Below are 23773 nucleotides of genomic sequence, written 5' to 3'. Positions count from 1 at the left end.
CGTCACATTTAAACAACTGGCGCCATCTCCACTGAACCAATTACACTTTATTTACTTGTAGCGCTACCTAGGGGCGCCCCGCCGAAACATTTTTGCACGTGCCGCCCTCTCTACTGAATCGACGCGACTATTATTATAAAACTTGACAGGCTGTCAAAAAACAAGAGGTCCAAGATGGCTGACAAGTGACACTTGTTGGACCGAAAATATTTTCCTCATATATATATATATATATGTATATATATATATGGCTTTTGTGACTCAATACATGGGAAAACAATAGAAAAATCGTAGGAAAAACTCGCTAGTGACCGTGTCCGGTGTGCTCGCGGGCCACCATGCCAATAAATTTGCGTTCGCGACGGTTTTTCGCTTAATTAAATTATTGTGGTGTTAAATTTTCTACTAATGAATGGCCAACAAACAACATCGTCCTCCAATATGAATAATAACAATAATAATAATAATTTTAATAGTCATTCGACGACGAGACCGCCTTCGTAAGTCATATTAGAATGGGCCAAAAGTCTTATGTAGTTGATGCATTTATTAACAGGGAAAGGCTTTGCTTAATTAACCATTTAACACAAGTGACCCCTCCCTAATAACACAATTTGCACCCAGAAAATCCTTCTAGGCCCCCATTTGATCCCCTAAATATCCCCTACATTTGGGTGAAAGTAGTTTGAGAATATGTTGAATAGGTCTCAAGTTATGCCTAAAAGTTTCCTTAATTTTATGATTTTAATTGATCCCGTGTAACTTGAGACCTATTGGGGCTACAAGAAAGTATAGCATATCAAATTGCTCATAAAAAAATGCTTCAGATACTCTAATTTTCCTCTGAAGTAATTTTCTAAAACTTATAGTGGTAATGGAAGTCCAGGAGGTTGGTCCTCACCCGTCTCAAGCCCCATAGGAAGCTCCAATCGCTCCCCCTCCCTTAAAGACTATCAGCACAGCTTACCGAATGTTGTAAGGGTGGTTGTCACCCGTGACAATGACGGTTATGGCATGAAAGTTTCCGGGGATAATCCGGTTTATGTGCAAAGTGTGAAAGAAGGTAAAAAAAACGGTGTAAAAAAACAAATGATTGTGGGGTAACTGAAGTGTTTTTATGGTAGGAGGTCCTGCCGAAAAGGCCGGATTACATGCAGGAGATAAAATAATCCATGTGAATGGGAAAAATGTAAAACATTCCACCCATACGGAGGTGGTGGCCTTAATTAAGGCTCAGCCCCAAGTGGTACTGACGGTACAACAGAGCAGCTCCCCATTACGCATGGCCAGACCCAATAGTCTTCCATCAAGTACCAAAATCACTGCTCCAGTGCCAGTTGATGTACTAAATTTGAGTTTTAATTAATTAACTTGTTTTTTTTAATTTGTTTAATTATAGAATGCCAAGCAACACCAACTGCAACAAGAAAAGGAGCAATACTATCGCCTGATGATAGAAAAAGAGCAGCTGCACTTAAACAAATTACGATCTGAGGATGGCTTTAATGAGAAGAAACGTCTTGAATTAGCGAAAGCGGAAAAAAACCTGAGAATCCTTCAGGATAACTTGTCCGAGGTAAGACACACCCTGTCCCCAATCAGGATGCCAGACGAACCTCCCCCACTGCCAAGAAGAAACAAAACAACAACAACCCCATCGGACATCAATTTATCATTTTTATCAAACGAGGTCAATTCGGGGGTAAGTGCCGGCCATTATCACCACCACCACCCCGATCAACCACCGCCATTACCACCCCGTCCACCCCACCACACCACCCACGACTTACCAAACTCTTGCGAGAAACAAATGCTTTTCCCACTAGTGGCCACATGCACATCATTACATAACGACCCCACCACCATCGGTGTAAGTAAATTAGTGAGGAGGAGGAGGAATGCAGGGTTTTAAAGGGTGATCATTAATTTTAGAAACACCAAAGGACCAAATCGAGTCCCGAATGTTTAATGGGTCGGGACACGGAGGACGGATGCGAGAGGTTACCGGCCACTCCCCCTGGAACCCCTCCGCCCCCCTATCCCAGTCCGGAAGCGGGAAGGAAGTACCAAAGATTGATGATGGGGCCGGGAGGGGGGTCCCACTCTTTTGACAGCAGTTTCGATCTGGATGGGGTAACAATTGAATTTTTTTTGTTTAATTTAGGGTCGTTGCCAAGGTTACTTGGATATTATTAAAATAACAGTGGTTCAAGGGTTGCTTGATGAAGACAGAGATGAAGGGTTGTCATGGTTACTGGGAATAAATAAAAAATGAGAGGGTTGTCAGGGCAACTTGGGTCACTTGATTTGACTTATGGGGAATTTTTTAGAGTCCCATCGTGTTACGTTCGCCCCAGCAAACGATCATCACCATGGAGGACGACGATATTTCCGATATGGAGATCCAGGACGAGGGGGAGGATCAGGGATACTTCACCTCCCTGACGAAATTATGGGAACACCCTCCTCACTTGGCCGTTTTCATGAATTACGTTTTGTCCAACTCGGACCCGAACAGTCTTTTGTTTTACCTCCTCACCGATTTGTATAAGGAGGGAAACGCGAAGGAGATGCGCAAATGGGCCTTTGAGATCCATTCCAGTTTTTTGGTGCCGGGAGCGGTAAGCGTGTGCGATAGTTTTTTTCGAATGTGTTTCAATTGTTTTTTAGCCCTTAAAGTTGAATGACGTCACGGAAGATACTGTGCGCGAAATCGACGATTATTTAACGATTGACGTGGAAAAGGAGGAAATTATGCGGAAAATATTCTGGAAAGCGAGACAAAAGGCGAAAAAGGAGTTGAACAATCAGTTGGCGGAGTTTCAGCAGAAGAGAAGGGCCGGATTGGGGACCATTTATGGACCCACGGATCAAGAATTGATGGTAAAAAAAAAACAATTGAAAATAAATCAGAATTGTTCCAGGAAAATTGTTTTCCAGGATCTGTACAACGATAAACTGAAAGAAACGAAACTTTACGAGACCCTATTCATCCCCAAAGTGGAGCCCTACATGGAGGAAGTGGAAAAAGAAAATCCGGATATCCGGAAATGTCTGCTCATAGCCGCCCTGATCACCGTTCTGATCCGGATTTTTAAAATCCGTCCTCAGAACATGGACCTGGACCGCGTGCCCACGTTCGTCAACAAGGAACGATCGTTTAAAGCCCGATTTATGGGAAAATATTCCAGAAAAGTACGTTAATCACTTTTAATAATTAATTTTTTGACAATTTTTATTTCCAGTTGAGTCACTTGAGCCACCATTTTGTGGCCCAACAGTACCACACCGTCAAATTGTGCAATTACTGTCACCAAATCATTTTAGGAATCAGTCCACAGGGTTATCAGTGTTCCGGTAAGGAAAAATCAAGTATTCTTAGGAGGGGGTAGGGTTGCCACGGTTACTTGGTAAATAAAAACAGTATTCAAAGGAGGAAAAACAAAATTAAAGGGTTGCTATGGTTACTCGGGATAAATAAACGGGGAAACGAAAGGGTTGCCAAGGCTACTTGATTTCAATTAAAAAAAAAAAAAAAAAAGAACCGTCAAGGGCCAACTTGATTTAAGTTAAAACAAAAAATTCCAGCTTGCAACATCGATTTACACCGCGTGTGTGTAAAAAAATACGACGACTGTTGCCCGGGACCGTTTAAAGCGAAAGAATCCCGCGGGATAATCCGGGGATTCGTCAAGGGGATGAGACACGACCAGAGCGAACAGAACCGGATCAGAAAAGCCTCCCAATTTATCCAAAGTAAGCTGCTCAGAAAACCAAAATTCCCAAAAATTGAAAAATTACTATTTTTTTGTTTCAGTCGAAAAAGAACGAAGACAAATGGAGGAGAAGGAGAATCATCAGCTGATGGCGGAAAGCGGTAAGTCTTTGACACACCCTGTATTACATTAAAGTGTGGTGGTGGTGCTGCTGCACCTTAATAAATCTAATTCGGGATTTATCAGTTCCCTCCTCTCCCCCTCTTCCCGCTATAGGAGAGAGGAAGAGGAGGGAGGGAGGACGTGGGGAGCATCGCGACGCCGCGTGTTTAAATCAGTCGAGCGTCGGGCGTCGCGCGATTCGCGTTTGTTTTTCATTATCAACAGCAGTTCGTTTGTTTAAAAAAAAAAAAATAAAATTGTCACTATAATAAGTTGGTACGTAAACATTTAGGCACTCAATCAATTTTTTTCTTAATTCACTTAACTTATATATATATATATGTACATACATACAAAAAAATCAATTAATCAATTAACACAGCTGTCTGACCTTTAATTATAATAATAATAATAACAATACCTGATGATGACTCTAGAGCACCATAAAAAAAAAACCGAAACAAGCAGATGTTGTTGCTCTATTTAACGTTAAATGCAACGGACCCGTCGACGCTGGTCGTCTATTTTTAAACGCGCGTGACGTAAAAACGCCAGAATTTCAATTGATTCGATAGAAATTCAATTGGAAACGCGTACTTTTAATTTTCTTTTTTTTTTCGCGTAATTAATTTACGTACAACGGCCGCGAGTTCGCCTTATAGGCCCGCAATCCTTCGTGGGCCCACGATCTCCATGGACAGGCCGGAACTGGTCCTCCAACCCAATAGCATGCATAATTTTAAACGTGTACTTACCGATCTGAAAAAAAAAACGCATAATTAGTATCGGGAATTAATTAGAGGAATTAAGACACTGTTAATAGTAATGTGCTTTCCCATTTACCCTTTGTTTTTCACCAGTGGTTTCCTTTTGAAAGTACTTAAGGTGTTTTTAATGAAAAATCGGTTCTTAAGGGTCTAAATTATTTGGGATTTTACATGGTGTAATTGTAACAGATTTTTCCAAAAAAATCAATTTTACTCTGAAAGTATTAGGTTTTTGAAAATTTTTATAGTTAAGTTATTTGTTTGGAATTAAAAGCCCTTTCCTATGAGCTAATTTTCAAAAAAAATCCATGGAAAATGAAGGAAGTTATCGAGAATTTTAGATATTGTGATTAATTTGGGCAAATTTTCAAAAAAATCCCTTTAATTCCTAAACTACTGATTTTTTTAAAATTTATGTAGATACATTATTTATTTAGAATTTAAAGCCCTTTTCTATAAGCTAATTTTCAAAAAAATCCATGGAAAATTAAGGAAGATATCGGGAATTTTAGATATTGTGATTAATTTGGGCAAACTTTCAAAAAAATCCCTTTAATTCCCAAACTAATGACTTCTTGAAAATTTATGTAGATACATTATTTATTTAGAATTTAAAGCCCTTTCCCATGAGCTAATTTTCAAAAAAATCCATGAAAAATTAAGGAAGTTATCGAGAATTTTAAATATTGTGATTAATTTGGGCAAATTTTCAAAAAAAATCCCTTTAATTCCTAAACTAATAACTTTTTAAAAATTTATGTAGATACATTATTTATTTAGAATTTAAAGCTCTTTCCTATGAGGTAATTTTCAAAAAAATCCATGGAAAATTAAGGAAGTTATCGGGAATTTTAGATATTGTGATTAATTTGGGCAAATTTTCAAAAAAATCCCTGTAATTCCTAAACTACTGATTTTTTGAAAATTTATGTAGATACATTATTTATTTAGAATTAAAAGCCCTTTCCTATGAACTAATTTTCAAAAAAATCCATGGAAAATTAAGGAAGTTATCGAGAATTTTAGATATTGTGATTAATTTGGGCAAATTTTCAAAAAAATCCCTGTAATTCCTAAACTACTGATTTTTTGAAAATTTATGTAGATACATTATTTATTTAGAATTAAAAGCCCTTTCCTATGAACTAATTTTCAAAAAAATCCATGGAAAATTAAGGAAGTTATCGAGAATTTTAGATATTGTGATTAATTTGGGCAAATTTTCAAAAAAATCCCTGTAATTCCTAAACTACTGACTTTTTGAAAATTTATGCAGATAGATTATTTATTTAGAATTAAAATCCCTTTCCTATGAGCTAATTTTCAAAAAAATCCATGGAAAATTAAGGAAGTTATCGGAAATTTTAGATATTGTGATTAATTTGGGCAAATTTTCAAAAAAATCCCTGTAATTCCTAAACTACTGAATTTTTGAAAATTTATGTAGATACATTATTTATTTAGAATTAAAAGCTCTTTTCTATGAGCTAATTTTCATAAAAATCCATGGAAAATTAAGGAAGTTATCGAGAATTTTAAATATTGTGATTAATTTGGACAAATTTTCAAAAAAATCCCTTTAATTCCCAAACTACTGAGTTTTTCAAAATTTATGTAGATAGATTATTTATTTAGAATTTAAAGCCCTTTCCTATGAGCTAATTTTCAAAAAAATCCATGGAAAATTAAGGAACTTATCGGGAATTTTAGATATTGCGATTAATTTGGGCAAACTTTCAAAAAAATCCCTTTAATTCCAAAACTAATGACTTCTTGAAAATTTATGTAGATACATTATTTATTTAGAATTTAAAGCCCTTTCCCATGAGCTAATTTTCAAAAAAATCCATGAAAAATTAAGGAAGTTATCGAGAATTTTAAATATTGTGATTAATTTGGGCAAATTTTCAAAAAAATCCCTTTAATTCCTAAACTAATAACTTTTTGAAAATTTATGTAGATACATTATTTATTTAGAATTTAAATCTCTTTCCTATGAGGTAATTTTCAAAAAAATCCATGGAAAATTAAGAAAGTTATCGGGAATTTTAGATATTGTGATTAATTTGGGCAAATTTTCAAAAAAATCCCTTTAATTCCCAAACTAATGACTTCTTGAAAATTTATGTAGATACATTATTTATTTAGAATTTAAAGCCCTTTCCCATGAGCTAATTTTCAAAAAAATCCATGAAAAATTAAGGAAGTTATCGAGAATTTTAAATATTGTGATTAATTTGGGCAAATTTTCAAAAAAATCCCTTTAATTCCTAAACTAATAACTTTTTGAAAATTTATGTAGATACATTATTTATTTAGAATTTAAATCTCTTTCCTATGAGGTAATTTTCAAAAAAATCCATGAAAAATTAAGAAAGTTATCGAGAATTTTAAATATTGTGATTAATTTGGGCAAATTTTCAAAAAAATCCCTTTAATTCCTAAACTAATAACTTTTTGAAAATTTATGTAGATACATTATTTATTTAGAATTTAAATCTCTTTCCTATGAGGTAATTTTCAAAAAAATCCATGGAAAATTAAGAAAGTTATCGGGAATTTTAGATATTGTGATTAATTTGGGCAAATTTTCAAAAAAATCCCTTTAAGTCCCAAACTGATGACTTTTTGAAAATGTATGTAGATACATTATTTATTTAGAATTAAAAGCCCTTTCCTATGAACTAATTTTCAAAAAAATCCATGGAAAATTAAGGAAGTTATTGAGAATTTTAAATACTGTAACTAATTTGGGCAAATTTTCAAAAAAATCCCTTTAATTCCCAAACTACTGACTTTTTCAAAATTTATGTAGATACATTATTTATTTAGAATTAAAATCCCTTCCCTATGAACTAATTTTCAAAAATGTCCATGGAAAATTAAGGAAGTTATCGGGAATTTTAGATATTGCGATTAATTTGGGCAAATTTTCAAAAAAATCCCTTTAATTCCCAAACTACTGACTTTTTCAAAATTTATGTAGATACATTATTTATTTAGAATTAAAAACCCTTTCCTATAAGCTAATTTTCAAAAAAATCCATGGAAAATTAAGGAAGTTATCGGGAATTTTAGATATTGTAACTAATTTGGGCAAATTTTCAAAAAAATCCCTGTAATTCCTAAACTACTGATTTTTTGAAAATTTATGTAGATACATTATTTATTTAGAATTAAAAGCCCTTTCCTATGAACTAATTTTCAAAAAAATCCATGGAAAATTAAGGAAGTTATCGAGAATTTTAAATACTGTAACTAATTTGGGCAAATTTTCAAAAAAAATCCCTTTAAGTCCTAAACTACTGACTTTTCGAAAATTTATGTAGATACATTATTTATTTAGAATTAAAAGCCCTTTCCTATGAGGTAATTTTCAAAAAAAACCATGAAAAATTAAGGAAATTATCAAGAATTTTAAATACTGTAATTAATTTGGGAAAATTTTCAAAAAAATTCCTTTAATTCTCAAACTAATGACTTTTTGAAAATGTATGTAGATACATTAATTATTTAGAATTAAAGGCCCTTTTTCATAAGCCAATTTTCAGGAAAATCCATAAAGAATTAGGGAAATTATCGAAAAAAATTAGGGCAAATTTTCAATAAAATCCACTTAACTCCCAAACTAATGATTATTTGAAAATTTATGTAGATACATTATTTATTCAGAATTAAAATCCCTTCCTTATAAGCCAACATTCCAAAAAATCCATTAAAAATCAAGGAAATTATCGTGAATTTTCCTTAAAGCAGAGCGAAGTCCTATTGACAGCGCTTCCAATTAAATTTAAAATCCCAATGCAACATCAATAATATTTACGAGCGAAACATCTGCTCCCCCACCACCCTCTCCCGGTTTATCCCTCAGGAAATAGACGTCGTCCCTTCCCCGTTTTTTGACGGAAGTAGTGAGGAGGGGTGACGGGGAGGGCGGTTCATCCAAGGTTAAACTAAAAACGACGATGCATCAAGGGCGGCCGCGAGTCTCTCTCCTTCGCTCTCTCTCGATTGAGAGAAGGATGATATAAACAGTTGAAGATTATTTGAATTGAGTGCCTAAATGTCTCAATTTTATTTCAAGAAAATTATGGATTCAGAGTGTTTAAAGTGAATTTCTATGTATGGACCCACCGGGGGAGGAAAAATGCCCCAACAACAGCAGCGGCGGAGTGTTAAAGCGATCGAGTAGTTTTAAGAAATTGTTAAAGTTGCCCGCCTGGGCCACCACCTCAGGTCAGTAAAACATAGAGAGGGTTGGGTTGAAGAGAGAAAGATGGAAAAAAAAAACAGAAACCGCATACATATGAATATCGTCTATTTTTAAATGCGGCTAAATTTAGAACGGGCCAACACTGATTTTACATGTTTTATTTATTAGCTTTAAAAGCACGAAATTTTCGGTTTTAATTTAAAAGTTTCCCCTTAAGGGTTAATTTAGGTTGCACTACCCATTTAATGTCGATTCGAGCAAAAGGTCAGGTAGGTTTTTCAATAAGACCTGTTCATAAACAGCTGCCCTAGCACTTGGGGTGCCCTTACGGGGTTGCCAAGCGGCAATAAAAATCCCTAAGGGAAGCTCTTTATTGGTGCAAGCACTGATGCCTCGTATCGATACCAAGCGAACGTTTCTATTAAGCGAGAGTGTAATATCCTTTAGGTATGACGCGAGTCACGGAACGCGCACGTTGCCGCACTTACTTTGTTTACTTTTTTTGGATAATAAATTAAAAAAAAAAACAGTAGAAAAAGTTTGGGAATTTTTTGAAATTTTTTTTTATTGGAGTTACCTTGAAGATGCCCAAATTTAATTTAGAAACGTTGTATTTTCAAAAAAAAAAAAGGAAAAAAATTAGGGACACTCTTCAAGATGTCAAAATATGATTTAGAAACGTCGTATATATTTTTTATTAAAAGAAAAAAAAATAGGAATATCCTGAAGATGCCCAAATTTAATTTAGAAACGTTGTATTTTCAAAAAAAAAAAAGAAAAAAATGAGGGACACTCTTGAAGATGTCAAAATATGATTTAGAAACGTTGTATATATTTTTTATTTAAAAAAAAAAATTCATTTAAAAAAATTGGAATATCCTGAAGATGCCCAAATTTAATTTAGAAACGTTGTATTTTCAAAAAAAAAAAAGAAAAAAATGAGGGACACTCTTGAAGATGTCAAAATATGATTTAGAAACGTTGTATATATTTTTTATTTAAAAAAAAAATTAATTTAAAAAAATAGGAATATCCTGAAGATGCCCAAATTTAATTTAGAAACGTTGTATTTTCAAAAAAAAAAAAGAAAAAAATGAGGGACACTCTTGAAGATGTCAAAATATGATTTAGAAACGTTGTATATATTTTTTATTTAAAAAAAAAAATTCATTTAAAAAAATTGGAATATCCTGAAGATGCCCAAATTTAATTTAGAAACGTTGTATTTTCAAAAAAAAAAAAGAAAAAAATGAGGGACACTCTTGAAGATGTCAAAATATGATTTAGAAACGTTGTATATATTTTTTATTTAAAAAAAAAATTAATTTAAAAAAATAGGAATATCCTGAAGATGCCCAAATTTAATTTAGAAACGTTGTATTTTCAAAAAAAAAAAAGAAAAAAATGAGGGACACTCTTGAAGATGTCAAAATATGATTTAGAAACGTTGTATATATTTTTTATTTAAAAAAAAAAATTCATTTAAAAAAATTGGAATATCCTGAAGATGCCCAAATTTAATTTAGAAACGTTGTATTTTCAAAAAAAAAAAGGAAAAAAATTAGGGACACTCTTGAAGATGTCAAAATATGATTTAGAAACGTCGTATATATTTTTTATTTAAAAAAAAATTATTTAAAAAAAATTGGAATATCCTGAAGATGCGCAAATTTCATTTAGAAACGTTGTATTTTCAAAAAAAAAAAACAAAAATTAGGGACACTTTTGAAGATGTCAAAATATGATTTAGAAACGTCGTATATATTTTTTATTAAAAAAAAATTTTTTTAAAAATTGGAATATTCTGAAGATGCCCAAATTTAAGTTAGAAACGTTGTATTAAAAAAAAAAAAAAAATTAGAGACATTCTTGAAGATGTCCAAATATGATTTAGAAATGTCGTATATATTTTTTATTAAAAGAAAAAAAAATTGAAATATCCTGAAGATGCCCAAATTTCATTTAGAAACGTGGTATTTTTAAACAAAAAAATTAGGGACATTCTTGAAGATGTCAAAATATGATTTAGAAACCTTGTACTTTCAAAATTTATTTATAAAATGAGAATAACCCGAAGATGTTCAAATATAATTTAGAAACTCTGTTGTTTGTATGTTGTAGGTACTTTCAAAAATAAAAGACAAAAGAAAAATGGAAAAGCGTTAAATATATTAATATAAACGTTCAATAAATAAATAAAAATAAAAAAAACAAAAGCCTACCTTGGTATAAAGCCCTCAGAACCAGGAGGATTCCTCCCTTCCTCCTACTCTGGAACAAGCACTCACTAAAAAGTCTAAAAGTCCGTAAATCCACTCCGAGTGGATGTTGACCGTTCGAAATCGCGACGAATACTGAACGCACTTTGGGGAATGCACAACTACCTAAAAACCCCAAAAAAACTGTTTGCACTTCAGTAATTCGGGGGGAGGGGGGGTACTACGCGTCGTACACCAATACCTATAATATATTTATTATTTATTTTATTTAAAAATTGAACTTGACTTTTCGCGGGCTTTTTGTTCAAAAAAATATATTTTTTTTGTTAATTATAATTTAAAAAAATGCTTAGGTACCGCTTATGTAAGTTTTAATTGGGCAAGTTAATTAATTAACGTGCGACGTTAATTATTGTTTTTTGGTTAATTTTGGTAAGAAAAACTATATTTTTGCTAATTATTGCACACAAAAAAATCGTTAAGGGCATTTGCAAAAAAAAATTAATTAATTCTGTCTTTTTTTTTCAAAAATTCTAATTCGCTTGACAAATCGAAGTTGGATTAATAGTGCCGCGAAAAAACCCCAAAATTTCAATAAGAACCTAAACTTTTCTGAAAAAACCTTCATCCAAGGATTTTGCTCACGGGAAACGTGGCAACCTCGCCTATATATACTGTCTCGAATCGACCAACCGATGCTCACGAATTCTCCCTCTCTCTCTCTCACTCCGGCAGTAATAATGGAAATGTAATAACAAGAAGGATATATAATGAAAACGCCCCGTTTTTTTCGTTAATTTGTGCCCGTTTTAGTGTTTTCTTAAGTGTGTTCTGTGAGTTTTCATGCCTATAGTGAGTGTCTGACATCGTCGATCCCTCACCTCGACTAATAACAACAAACTTTAGTCTATGCTCGTTTTGTGGGGTTATGTTTACTCAACCTTTATGGGATTAATTTTATGAGATTTCTACGGATAAATTGTGTCAATGTCAATTTTTTTTTTCGAAAAACTGCTGACATAATTACTACTATTAATAATTTTTTTTTTGACAAATGACAATAATAATAATTGTCAACTGGACCTAATTGGAATACCTCTTCTCATTGAGTGAGTCACCAATATCCTAATGGTGCTCTTGGGACACCTTTTTTTTTTTGAATGAATTATGAAAGTGCTTATTTGCACTTCACTGGTGGTCATAGTTAAAAATAGTTTAAAAATTGCAAAAAAAAAATGAAACTTATTGAGTCCTTGCTTATCTCTTAATGATGATAGCATTGTTATATTTAGCTGATTAAGGCACTTTCCTGGTTTATTTTCTTTTTTAAACTGTTGCCTATTAATAGTTTTAATGGTAATGCGAAACGGTCGTTTTACATGTGTTTGAACACGTGTGGAGGTCTGTTTATTACACTTTTTTTTCTCTCTCTCTCATAAATTACGTAAAAAAAAAAAAATTAGACCAGTTTACTGATTTGGCTCAATGAGATGCTATAAATACCCGTAAGGGGCCAAAACTTCGCACCGTCAATTAAACTTCGCTTGGTAATAGAAAATTAATTATGAGGCACAGATAGAGCGAAGTTTGATTAACAGTAATGCGAAAAATTAATTTAATTTTTCTAAGCAACACATGATAGTTAAATAAATGTTTATTTTTGGTTTTTATTTTTGCAAAAAAAAAAAAGGTTTTTTTATTAAAGGTACCCTTGACCCCCCACCCACCCCACAAACTTACCAGTAAGAAATTGTTTGCAAAAAATCATTGTTTTTCATATCTAATCTAATAACACAGTTTGTTTAATTAAATTTTATATAATTATATTTATATTTAATACAAAAACAGTGCCATTAAATTGGATATTATGGACAAAAAAAAATGGTGATTTTCAACAGAATTTCTTACTGGTAAATAGTGTGGGGTGGGTGGGGGGCTAAGGGTAGGCCTAATAAAAAAACGTTTTTTTTTTTTCAAATTATTTTCTGCAAAAAAACGGTTTTTTATTAGGCCTACCCTTAGCCCCCCACCCACCCCACACTATTTACCAGTAAGAAATTGCTTTCAAAAAATCATTGTTTTTCATATCTAATCTAATAACACAGTTTCTTTATTTAAATTTAATATAATTTTATGTATGTTTATTAATAGATATTTAATACAAAAAGGGCGTTATTAGATTGGATAATATGAACAGAAAACAGTGATTTTTCAAAAAAATGTCATCAAATATTTAAGGTGTAGTAATCAAATTTAAAAACTATAAATATGTAAATTCCTTGTCAATTTTTTTAAATGCCAAAATTTTCTCCCTTTTGTAAAAAAATCGTATAAGATATACGTCTATTCAATCGTTTAATTAACCAACAATTTACTAAAAAATCGTTGAATAAACATATATTTAACCCTAATAATATATGATGTGTCGCTTGGAATATTAACATAACCTCACAAAACAAAAATCCCCAACAGTGAAACGAAGAAAATAAAAAAAAAAGAAAATTATGTGGTCAAAACAAGCGGTCGTAGACCCCCGCGCTAATAACCGGAAGACGGCGAATAAAAAGTCGCGAAACGTCAACAGTGACAACGGCAACGACAACAGTAAACCGGAAAAAGAGAACCCGGATAAAAAGAAACAAACGCCTACCGTCAATCAGAACCAAAAAACCGGAAGAAACAGGACCCGGAACAAGACGAAAAAAAATGACTCCAAAACCGGTAACAGCGCCCCCGCACCGGAAGTAAACGTCATCTCCCATCAGTCGAGCAATAATAACAAAGACGAGGTGGACGGGGTGGTTTTACGGAACAAACCGGCCTTAACCAAAAGTGACTCGGTGAAACGCTACAGTGACAGTTTCGTCATCGAAAACCCGGTGGAAAAAGAGAAAAACCAGCCGACCCCATTGACCAGAGCCCTCAGTGGCTTCTTCATTATCGACCAAAGTAAAAAGAATCGACGGTTGAGCGACTTGTTCCGGTCCACCACCACCACCACCACCACCGAGAGCCTCAAAGTGGAGAAAAACCCTCCGAAACCCCCCGAACAACCCGCCAACGACTCCTACTTGAAAAGGGTCAAATCGAAGATTTACAAGAGCAAAAGTGACGACGCCTCGAAAATCGACTTGAAAAAACTGAAACCGAAAAAATCTCTGGACCTCACGGGGAGGATCCCGGAAGAGGACGTGACCTCCCCAACCGAACCCGGAGGAGTCCACCACAAGTCCCTCGGCCAGTTTCACTTCGGGAGACTCACCAGACAGACCACCAACTTGGAGCGGATCAGGTAACATGAAAGAGAGAGTGAGAGAGAGAGAGAAAAAAAAAAACTCGATCCACGAGAAATTTGCGTTGATTTCAGTCGACCTTTTGGTTCCCAAAAGTCGGTAGAAACGAACCGAACGGGGGAGGAGAAACCCGGGGAGCGCCCCCTATTGGCCAAATCGAAATCGAGCAGCGCCATCAATTTGAGCCTTTTGCGTACCCGCAGGGCGAAAATGATGGAGACCTCGTCCTCCTCCACGTCCCTCTGTCAGGAGGAGTTTGAGTTTTACTCGATGAAACAACCCCCGGGCTTAAATAAGTTTCCCAGTTGGTTACATTTGAATAAAGGTAAAATTTATTCCATCCCCTTGCGAGGGTATTTTTTTAAAATTATAATGGGTAGTGCAACTTGAGTCCCTGAGGAAAGTTTTTTGAATAACATAACTATGATCCAAGAATTAATTTAATTTGATTAATTTTATTGTAGTATAGGTAAGTATTTGTAAGGAATTCAGATAGTCCAAGTTGTTGGTAACTTCAAAGGGAAATATCTTAGAAGCTGTAACTTATAGGAGTTTCCCAGTGGTACCAAATGATTCAGGAAGGTTCATTTATTCTAGAAACGTTAGAAAAATAATTTGAAACTCAACGATTTTCCCAAAAAAAAATTCTAAAGTTGACCAATTTCAGTAAGAAATTTCGATCGTTTTCAGAAAATCCTCATCCACTCCTAACATTAAAGGGTCATATCTTAGAACCTATCAGACCCACAACTTTTCCATTGGTACCAAATTAATTAGAAGGTTTCAAATATTCTGGAAACGTTGAAAAAATAATTTGAGACTCAACAGTTTTCCCAGAAAAAAATTCTAAAGTTGGCAAATTTCGGTAAAAAATCTCGATCGTTTTCAGAAAATCCTCATCCACTCCTAACTTTAAAGGGTCATATCTCAGAACCTATCAGACCAACAACTTTTCCAGTGGTACCAAATTAATCAGAACATTTCAAATATTCTGAAAACGTTGAAAAAATAATTTGACACTCAACAGTTTTCCCAAAATAAAATTCTAAAGTTGACAAATTTCGGTAAAAAATCTCGATTGTTTTCAGAAAATGCTCATCCCCTCCTAACTTTAAAGGGTCATATCTCAGAACCTATTAGACCCACAACTTTTCCAGTGGTACCAAATTAATCAGAAGGTTCCAAATATTCTGAAAACATTAAAAAAATAATTTGAAACTCAACAGTTTTCCCAAAAAAAAAATCTAAAGTTGACAAATTTCGGTAAAAAATTTCGATCGTTTTCAGAAAATCCTCATCCCCTCCTAACATTAAAGGGTCATATCTCAGAACCTATCAGACCCACAACTTTTCCAGTGGTACCAAATTAATCAGAAGGTTCCAAATATTCTGAAAACATTAAAAAAATAATTTGAGACTCAACAGTTTTCCCAAAAAAAAATTCTAAAGTTGGCAAATTTCGGTAAAAAATCTCGATCGTTTTCAGAAAATCCTCATCCACTTCTAACTTTAAAGGGTCATATCTCAGAACCTATTAGACCCACAACTTTTCCAGTGGTACCAAATTAATCAGAAGGTTCCAAATATTCTGGAAACATCGAAAAAATAATTTGAAACTCAACGGTTTTCCCAAAAAAAAAATCTAAAGTTGGCAAATTTCGGCAAAAAATTCCGATCGTTTTCAGAAAATCCTCATCCACTCCTAACATTAAAGGGTCATATCTCAGAACCTATCAAACCCACAACTTTTCCAGTGGTACCAAATTAATCAGAAGGTTCCAAATATTTTGGAAACGTTGAAAAAATAATTTGAAACTCAACAGTTTTCCCAAAAAAAAATTCTAAAGTTGACAAATTTCGGTAAAAAATCTCGATTGTTTTCAGAAAATCCTCATCCCCTCCTAACATTAAAGGGTCATATCTCAGAACCTATCAGACCCACAACTTTTTCAGTGGTACCAAATTAATCAGAAGGTTCCAAATATTCTAGAAACGTTGGAAAAATAATTTGAAACTCAACAGTTTTCCCAAAAAAAAATTCTAAAGTTGGCAAATTTCGGTAAAAAATCTCGATCGTTTTCAAAAAATCCTCATCCACTCCTAACATTAAAGGGTCATATCTCAGAACCTATCAAACCCACAACTTTTCCAGTGGTACCAAATTAATCAGAAGGTTCCAAATATTCGGAAAACATTAAAAAAATAATTTGAAACTTAACAGTTTTCCCAACAAAAAATTCTAAAGTTGACAAATTTCGGTAAAAAATCTCGATCGTTTTCAGAAAATCCTCATCCCCTCCTAACTTTAAAGGGTCATATCTCAGAACCTATCAGACCCACAACTTTTCCAGTGGTACCAAATTAATCAGAAGGTTCCAAATATTCTGGAAACATTAAAAAAATAATTTGAGACTCGACAGTTTTCCCAAAATAAAATTCTAAAGTTGACAAATTTCGGTAAAAAATCTCGATCGTTTTCAGAAAATCCTCATCCACTCCTAACTTTAAAGGGTCATATCTCAGAACCTATTAGACCCACAACTTTTCCAGTGGTACCAAATTAATCAGAAGGTTCCAAATATTTTGGAAACGTTGGAAAAATAATTTGAGACTCAACAGTTTTCCCAAAAAAAAATTCTAAAGTTGGCAAATTTCGGCAAAAAATCTCGATCGTTTTAAAAATATTCTTATCCACTTAAAAGGGCTACATTTCAGGACCTTTTAGTCAAACGACTTTGCCAATGGTACCACACAATTCAGGTGGTTCCATATTGTGTAGAAACGTCGAGGAAATTATTTTAGAGTCATTAGTTTTTCCAGGAAAAATTTTCAAAGTTGCCCATTTTTGGGCCTCGAGTTTTCTTAAGGAATCAAAATATATCAGATTTTAATGAAAGAGAACCCACTGAAATGGGTCACTCAATAAAATATTGTTAAAGTGCAAAAACTTCCAACTGTTAATTGAACTTCGCTTGGTATTATAAAAATCTTCCCTCCCTCTCCCCCCCACTCCTTCTACTATAAGTTAGGACGCAGACCAAGCGAAGTTGAAGTGACAGTACCGCGGAAAAGTTAACTTTTATTTGTTAATTATTGGATTTTCATTTTTCAAAATTCCAAGAGGATTAGAAGGGAAAAAGGGGATTCTTTAATAATAAATTAATTTAATATTTTTGAATAGAAAAAAAATGTTGCAGCTAAATTTCACTGCTCACTTTGAAGGGTTATATCTCAGAACCTAACAGTGGTACGACTTCGCCAATGGTACCAAACGATTAAGGAGGCCTCAAATTGTCCAAAACCACCCGGAAAATTATTCTGGAGTCAATAGTATTGCCGGAAAAAAATTCCAAAGTTGATCTTACTTTGAAAGGAAATATCTCAATGCCTGAAGGTCATAGGAATTTACCAGTGGTACCAAACGATTTAGAAAGTTTAATTTATTCTAGAAACGTTGAAAAAATAATTTGGAAGTCAATAGTTTTGCCAGTAAAAAATTTCAAAGTTGACAATTTTCGGTTAACAACCCCGAGAATCACCCATTGCTCAATTTTTTTCTCAATTTAAAGTGCTATATCTTAGAACCTATTAGTCGTACGAGTTTGCCAATGGTACCAAACGATTCAGGAGGTTCCATATTTTCTAGAAACGTTAAAAAAAACAATTTGAACGTCGACAGTTTTCCCAGAAAAAATTGCCAAAGTTGACAAATTTCGGTTAACAATTTCGAGCACAATTCACTTTAAAGGCCTATATCTCAAAAGCTATCTCACGTACGACTTTGCAAATGGTATTAAAGGATTCAGACGGTTCCATATTATCTAGAAACGCCCGGAAAATTATTTTAGGGTCAATAGTTTTTCCAGGAAAAATTTTGAAAGTTGGCCATTTTTGAATCACACTTGTCAAATTTACCTATGGGTCGAGAATCCAATTATTTTAAAATCCTTAGATACCTGTCCAAGATAAGGAACCCACAGAAATGGCTACTCAATATAATATCCCTAAAGTGCAAAAGTATCCAGCTGTTAATTGAACTTCGCTTGGTATTATTCAAATTTCCCCTCTCCCCTTCCACTATCGGTGTTCTAAGTTAAGACGTAGACCAAGCGAAGTTGGATTGACAGTGCCGCGAAAAATTGAATTATTAAAGATTTATTGGATTTTGTTTGGTTAAAATTCCAAGGGGGGGGGGGAAAGGGGAGTTTGCAGCATTTTTATCAAATAAAAAAAACAATTTAGGGGAAGCCAAAGTGTCCCAACCGGTGTCCAGGACCGGATCCGATCGTAGGCCGGACGCCGTCCGCGAGGAGGGCGGCCGGCCGATCGAAGACCAAAACTCGCCAAAGGGCGGCGGCGACGAGGGGGCGGCAGCTACTCCCGAAACTTCTTCCTCTTTGGACAAAGAACCCTCCGCTATGCCCCAAGAAAGGTAGGGGGTGGGGGTGAAAATCGATAGGAAATTAATTTTTATATTTCATCCTTTTATAGTTCGACAGGTTCCTCTTCGGGAGTGAAGAGACGCGCGGGGGGGGCACATAAACCGCTCCGAGAGCGTCAAAGAGCAATCGGAGAAGATCAGGAAGCAGCAGAGGCGGAACGTGAGCGATCCCTCACACGCCCACAACACCACGTAATTTCCGATTGGTTTTTCAATAATGAAAACGTGGAAAAACGGTTTTTTTTTTTGCAGATACAACGAAGACAAACAAGACTTATCGAAAAACGAGTCTGGCAGCTCCTCGAACTCCAGCATTTCCGCCGTCAAGTAAATCAAGAAACCCCCTTTTGCATTCTTTTGTTTTTTGTTGAAAACAATTAATAATTTTCAGTGGGCGGCTGTCGGAGAGTCCCTCCAACAGCATGGAGGTGCACCAGGCGACCGTGCGAACCCAATCGGACCTGGAGAGTGACATGGAGGACGAAACGGACCCCTTGAATTGGCAGGAACTGGTGCTACCGGAGGAACTGAAGAAACTGAATCCAAGCGAAACCAAGAGACAAGAAGTGATCAATGGTGGGGGCTATTTGAATTTTTTTTTTAAATTTACAAATTTCAAATTTTCATTTGTTTTAGAATTAATTTCCACCGAATCAAACCACGTGCGCATGCTGAAAGTCTTGTACAAATTGTTTTATAAAACCCTTCAGGAGAGCCACACGTTAAAGCCGGAGGAGTTGACCCTGATCTTCCCGAACATCAAGGAGCTGCTGGACATCCACGTGGATATCGACAACGAGATGAAGCGCATGAGGGAGAAGGATCCGCTCATGAGGCAAATCGGGGATGTTCTATTGAAGATATTTTCTGGTAAGCGACTGAGGAGGTCTAGAGTAGTGAAACTTTCGGCACTTTTTTTTATTTAAAAAAATTAAAAATTACCAACATCAAGGTGCCCAAGGAGAGCAACTTCAAAGGGCGGCGGCCGCCTTTTGCGAGCGCCAGCAGTTGGCCCTGGAATTCATCAAAAAGAGGCGGGAACGAGACGGGAAATTCGACGCCCTCCTCGCCCAATGCGAGAAAAAGCGTCAGTGTAAACGTCAACAATTACAAAGTAATCTTCCTAATTAATTAATTACAAACAAATAATTACAATTAATTAATTAATTACTTAAAAGGTATTGTGCCATACGAGATGCAACGCCTCACCCGCTACCCTCTTTTGTTCGAGCGATTAATCAAGAGCGTGGACGCGGCCTCCCGCGACGAATACAAGGAGGAGTTGGCCAACTTACGGCTGGTGCACCAGCACTCCAAGGAGATGCTGAGTTACGTGGACGAGGCCACCAAGTTGGCCATGAACAAGCATCGTCTGGAGGAAATCCAGCGCCATCTGGACACGTCGAATTTCCGATCCAACGATCATCCGATCGTGTACGATTTCAAGAATATCGACCTGACGAAGTACAAGTTGGTGAAGGAGGGAAGTCTGATGCTCAGGAGGACCAATAAGGCCCCGGTGCCGGTGCACGTGCTCCTCATGGAGGAAATGGTGGTCATACTGCAGAAGGAGAGTGACAAATACATTTTGAAGTTTTTTCAAAGTGTCGCCCCCATGCCCCTGCTCTCGCCCATTATTAAAATGAACACGCTGCTGGTGAGGGAGAACGCAGTCTGTGAGTATTAATCAATTGTTTATTTCATTAATTATGGGTGGACTTGATGTTTAAATTCAAATAACTTTTGACTGAGGAGGCCTACAATGATGAAACTTTCAGTGCGGATAGTAAGAACCTTTGGCTATCTCTGCAGAAAAATTCAACTTTCTAATTCAAATACTTTTTTATTTAAACAATAAATGAATGACAAGTAAATTATGCATCAACTCAATATTTAAATCCAAATAACTTTTGATTGATGAGACCTAAAAGGATGAAACTTTCAGGGTAGATAGTTGGAACGATTACTAATCCCTCCAGAAAATTTCAATTTTCTAAATAAATTAGTTAATTATTAAAAAAATAAATAAATAATGACAAGGGAGTTCAACTCAATTATGGCTCCAAGTCAAGGTTCAAGTACAAATAACTTTTAACTGATGATACCTAAATGGATGAAACTTTCAGGGTGGATAGTTGGAACCTTCAACAATTAGTTCTGAAAATTTCAATTTTCTGACTAAATTAATTAGTCATTAAATAAATAAATAAATGGCCCTTGTGTCTAATTAAATTATAATGTGTCAACTGAATGTTTAAATCCAAATAACTTTTGACTGATGAGACCTAAAAGGATGAAACTTTCAGGGTAGATAGTAAGAACCTTTGGCAATCCTTGCATAAAATTTCAACCTTCTAACTAAAGTACTTTTTAAATGAAAAAATAAATAAAAGTCAGTCGTATTCAATTAAATTATGCACCAGTTTCCTTAACTAACTGTCGATTGATGAGACCTAAAAAGGACGAAACTTGTAGGTAAAAATGCCCTTTTTTTGGTGAATATGTCGACGACCAGTAGCCAAATGTACGACCTGCAGGCGGAAGACGAGGCCAAACGGGAGAGGTAAGAGTGACGGGCGTAGTAAAATAGTCGAAAATAGACCGAGAGGAAAAGGTCAAAAATTGTCTTAATTTAGTTGGCGGAAGCACTTTTCGGACGCCGCGGACGCCTATAATCGACGGGAGGGCAAAAAGGGGCGGGGAGGCGGAGGGGCGGCGGGCGGCCTCGCGACGCCCTCCGTCTCGGACAGCGACAACGAGTCAGTGCGTAGGGAACCGGAAGAAGAAGAAGAGGAGGCGAAGGAGGCTTCAGCTACAGCCCCACGAGCAACAGAAAAAGAAGAGGAAGAGGAACCAAAAATGAGTGAGGAACCTCGAGGAGACGACGCTCCAGGTAAGAAGAGAAAAGGGGGAGGGGTGCGAGACAAATGAACTCATTAACTTTTATAGACGCGAAAATAACAATTGCCGGTGGTGGTGGTGGTGAGGAGGAGGAGGAGGAGGGGTGCTACGGAGGGGGCGGGGGTGGCGGTGCCGTGACGACGATCATCAGCGCGGACGATTGGCCCCTGATCGAGCCGTCGCAGGTGAGCGTCGCGGTGCCCCCGGTGCACACCGCCGAACAGATGCTCACCCCTTTAGGTACCACTTTCATTTTTTTTTTTCAATTTAAGAAAAAATTTTCTTTTGTTTTTGCAGAGCAAATAAGACGTAAGGACGCCCTGGTCAAGCAGGCTTTGGCCGAGAAAGAGGATCTGGTGGCGGACATGTTGGCCATCCCGCGGGAACACTTCGAGCATATCGCGGACATGGCCTCGGCCAACTCGATCGCGAAAAACGGCCGAGGATCGGACATTACCGAACGGTTATTGGCCAGCGTGTTTCAGGTTAGATTTCATTTGTTTTTTTTTTTTTTTAGTAATTAATTAAAAAACAACAAACAAACAAACAACAACATTTTTATATTACAAAGTAATTAGACCTGGGAATGCTTTCTTGGGAGGGGCGCTCATATCACCACGGCAACCTAAAAACAAAAGAAAAAACATTAAAGTGCCAAACAAGGGAAGGGGTGTTTACCTGGTGGGGGAGTATTAAATAACACCATGACAACCGCCTGTAATAAATAAATAATTAAATTTTTTTTTTTTTTTAAATTAAAATCTCCAGGTGGACATTCTCCAAAAGGCGGTAAACGAGGCGTACAACATCTCGGAGGGCGACGTGGTGGCCGCCCGGGCGGGCGTCAAGTCGACCGCCGCCTGTGCCGCCCACGAGGCGCCGCCGCCGCCGCCCCCCGACTCGAAATCCGTGATTCCCAGCGTGTCGGCCAGTTTAGTCGCGGACATCGCCTCCGCGCTCAGTCTACAACTCGCCACGTTACTGGTACGAGTCGATCCTCTATTTTTCTTTTTTTTTTTCTCATTTGGTCCCTTTTAAATTAGAACGAGGTGAAACAAGTGGAGGACGAGCGGGATCGATTGAGGAGGGAGTTGCAAAAAGTGAGGGAACAGTTGCACGTGCAGCATCACCTTCACGAAGGTGAAGAAGAGGAAGCGGGACGGGAGGAGGAGGAGGGGGAAGCGGGGAACGCGGGGTCTGACGATAGTGCCCAGGTAAATAAATAAAACAAAAGACGACCAAGGTTTGTTTTTCTCATTTGTTTTTTCTGCACAGGAGGTATTTTGTGAAGCAATAAACCCTGACGAACCTAATTAAAGAAGAAGAAGAAGAATACACACACGTCATGTTTCAATAAGAGAAAGAGAGATAAATATATTTTTGTATGTTGGTGCAATATCGTTGAGTGCCTTTTGTACTTAGACGTGAGGCCTAAATAACAACCTAATCCCACCCCCTCCCTAATTTTGTATAATAATTGTACGATAATTATTATGTTCGCTTCGAACCCGATTTACCTGAATATAGTATTGTATTTATTGTTTTAGAGAGAGAGAGAGTGAAAGAGAGAGAGAGAGAGAGAGAGATGAACGGGTCCAGGGTGAGTGCGAGAGAGAAAGAGATATAAAAAAGTGCCTTTTTTATGTAAATGAATAACAACAACGCTTTATTGTGTAATAATTTTTAACCGCACGGCATTTATTGTGTAGATTTTTATTGTCATGTTAATTTTTCTTTTCTATTATTCAGATTAGTGGCCTAATAATTATTACTATTATTATTATTATTATTATTATTATTGTTAATATTATTATTACTATTATTATTATTGTATTTATATACGAAAGGTAACAGTCCACTTATTAGATAATAAACGTTTTTAAATTAGAGTTTTGTTGTCTCTTTTCATCCTTTTAACTCGCAACACACGATAGTTGAATAAACGTTTAAGTATGGTATATTGTATACTATTTAAAGACGTTTATAAAATACGTTTAATGGAATGAGATATTTTTTTTTTAATTTGCAAATGTGTTTTATGCCGTACAGGGCATTTTTCTA

At 35.8% G+C, this 23773-nt stretch overlaps 1 protein-coding gene across 1 annotated transcript; it reads left to right on the top strand.

Annotated features, from left to right (window-relative positions):
- Window positions 1–208: 208 nt before the first annotated feature.
- Window positions 209–23601, top strand: LOC126747724 (rho guanine nucleotide exchange factor 11). Its single transcript, XM_050456523.1, has 25 exons — window positions 209–500; window positions 870–1063; window positions 1125–1342; window positions 1400–1870; window positions 1933–2133; window positions 2331–2621; window positions 2671–2883; window positions 2941–3195; window positions 3246–3357; window positions 3589–3756; window positions 3818–3877; window positions 18613–18802; window positions 18890–19003; window positions 19064–19138; window positions 19203–19387; window positions 19448–19681; window positions 19764–19925; window positions 19990–20487; window positions 21287–21374; window positions 21448–21704; window positions 21761–21952; window positions 22010–22197; window positions 22481–22696; window positions 22756–22926; window positions 22988–23601. The coding sequence occupies exons 1-25, from the start codon at window positions 409–411 to the stop codon at window positions 23027–23029; spliced, it is 4887 nt and encodes a 1628-aa protein (XP_050312480.1). The 5' UTR covers window positions 209–408; the 3' UTR covers window positions 23030–23601.
- Window positions 23602–23773: the final 172 nt, after the last annotated feature.

The sequence above is a fragment of the Anthonomus grandis genome, chromosome 19, assembly GCF_022605725.1.
Source record: "Anthonomus grandis grandis chromosome 19, icAntGran1.3, whole genome shotgun sequence".
Lineage (NCBI taxonomy): Eukaryota > Metazoa > Arthropoda > Insecta > Coleoptera > Curculionidae > Anthonomus > Anthonomus grandis.
Note: the sequence above shows the minus strand (reverse complement) of the source record. Positions and strands in the feature narration are given on the sequence as shown.

Bases quoted from the DNA above. Each gene is read 5' to 3' on its own strand.
- LOC126747724 (XM_050456523.1), top strand. From the start codon at position 409: ATGAATGGCCAACAAACAACATCGTCCTCCAATATGAATAATAACAAT. The intron at 2,134-2,330 runs GTAACAATTGAA...GGAATTTTTTAG, and splicing joins GCAGTTTCGATCTGGATGGG to AGTCCCATCGTGTTACGTTC. The intron at 21,953-22,009 runs GTACCACTTTCA...TTGTTTTTGCAG, and splicing joins ACAGATGCTCACCCCTTTAG to AGCAAATAAGACGTAAGGAC.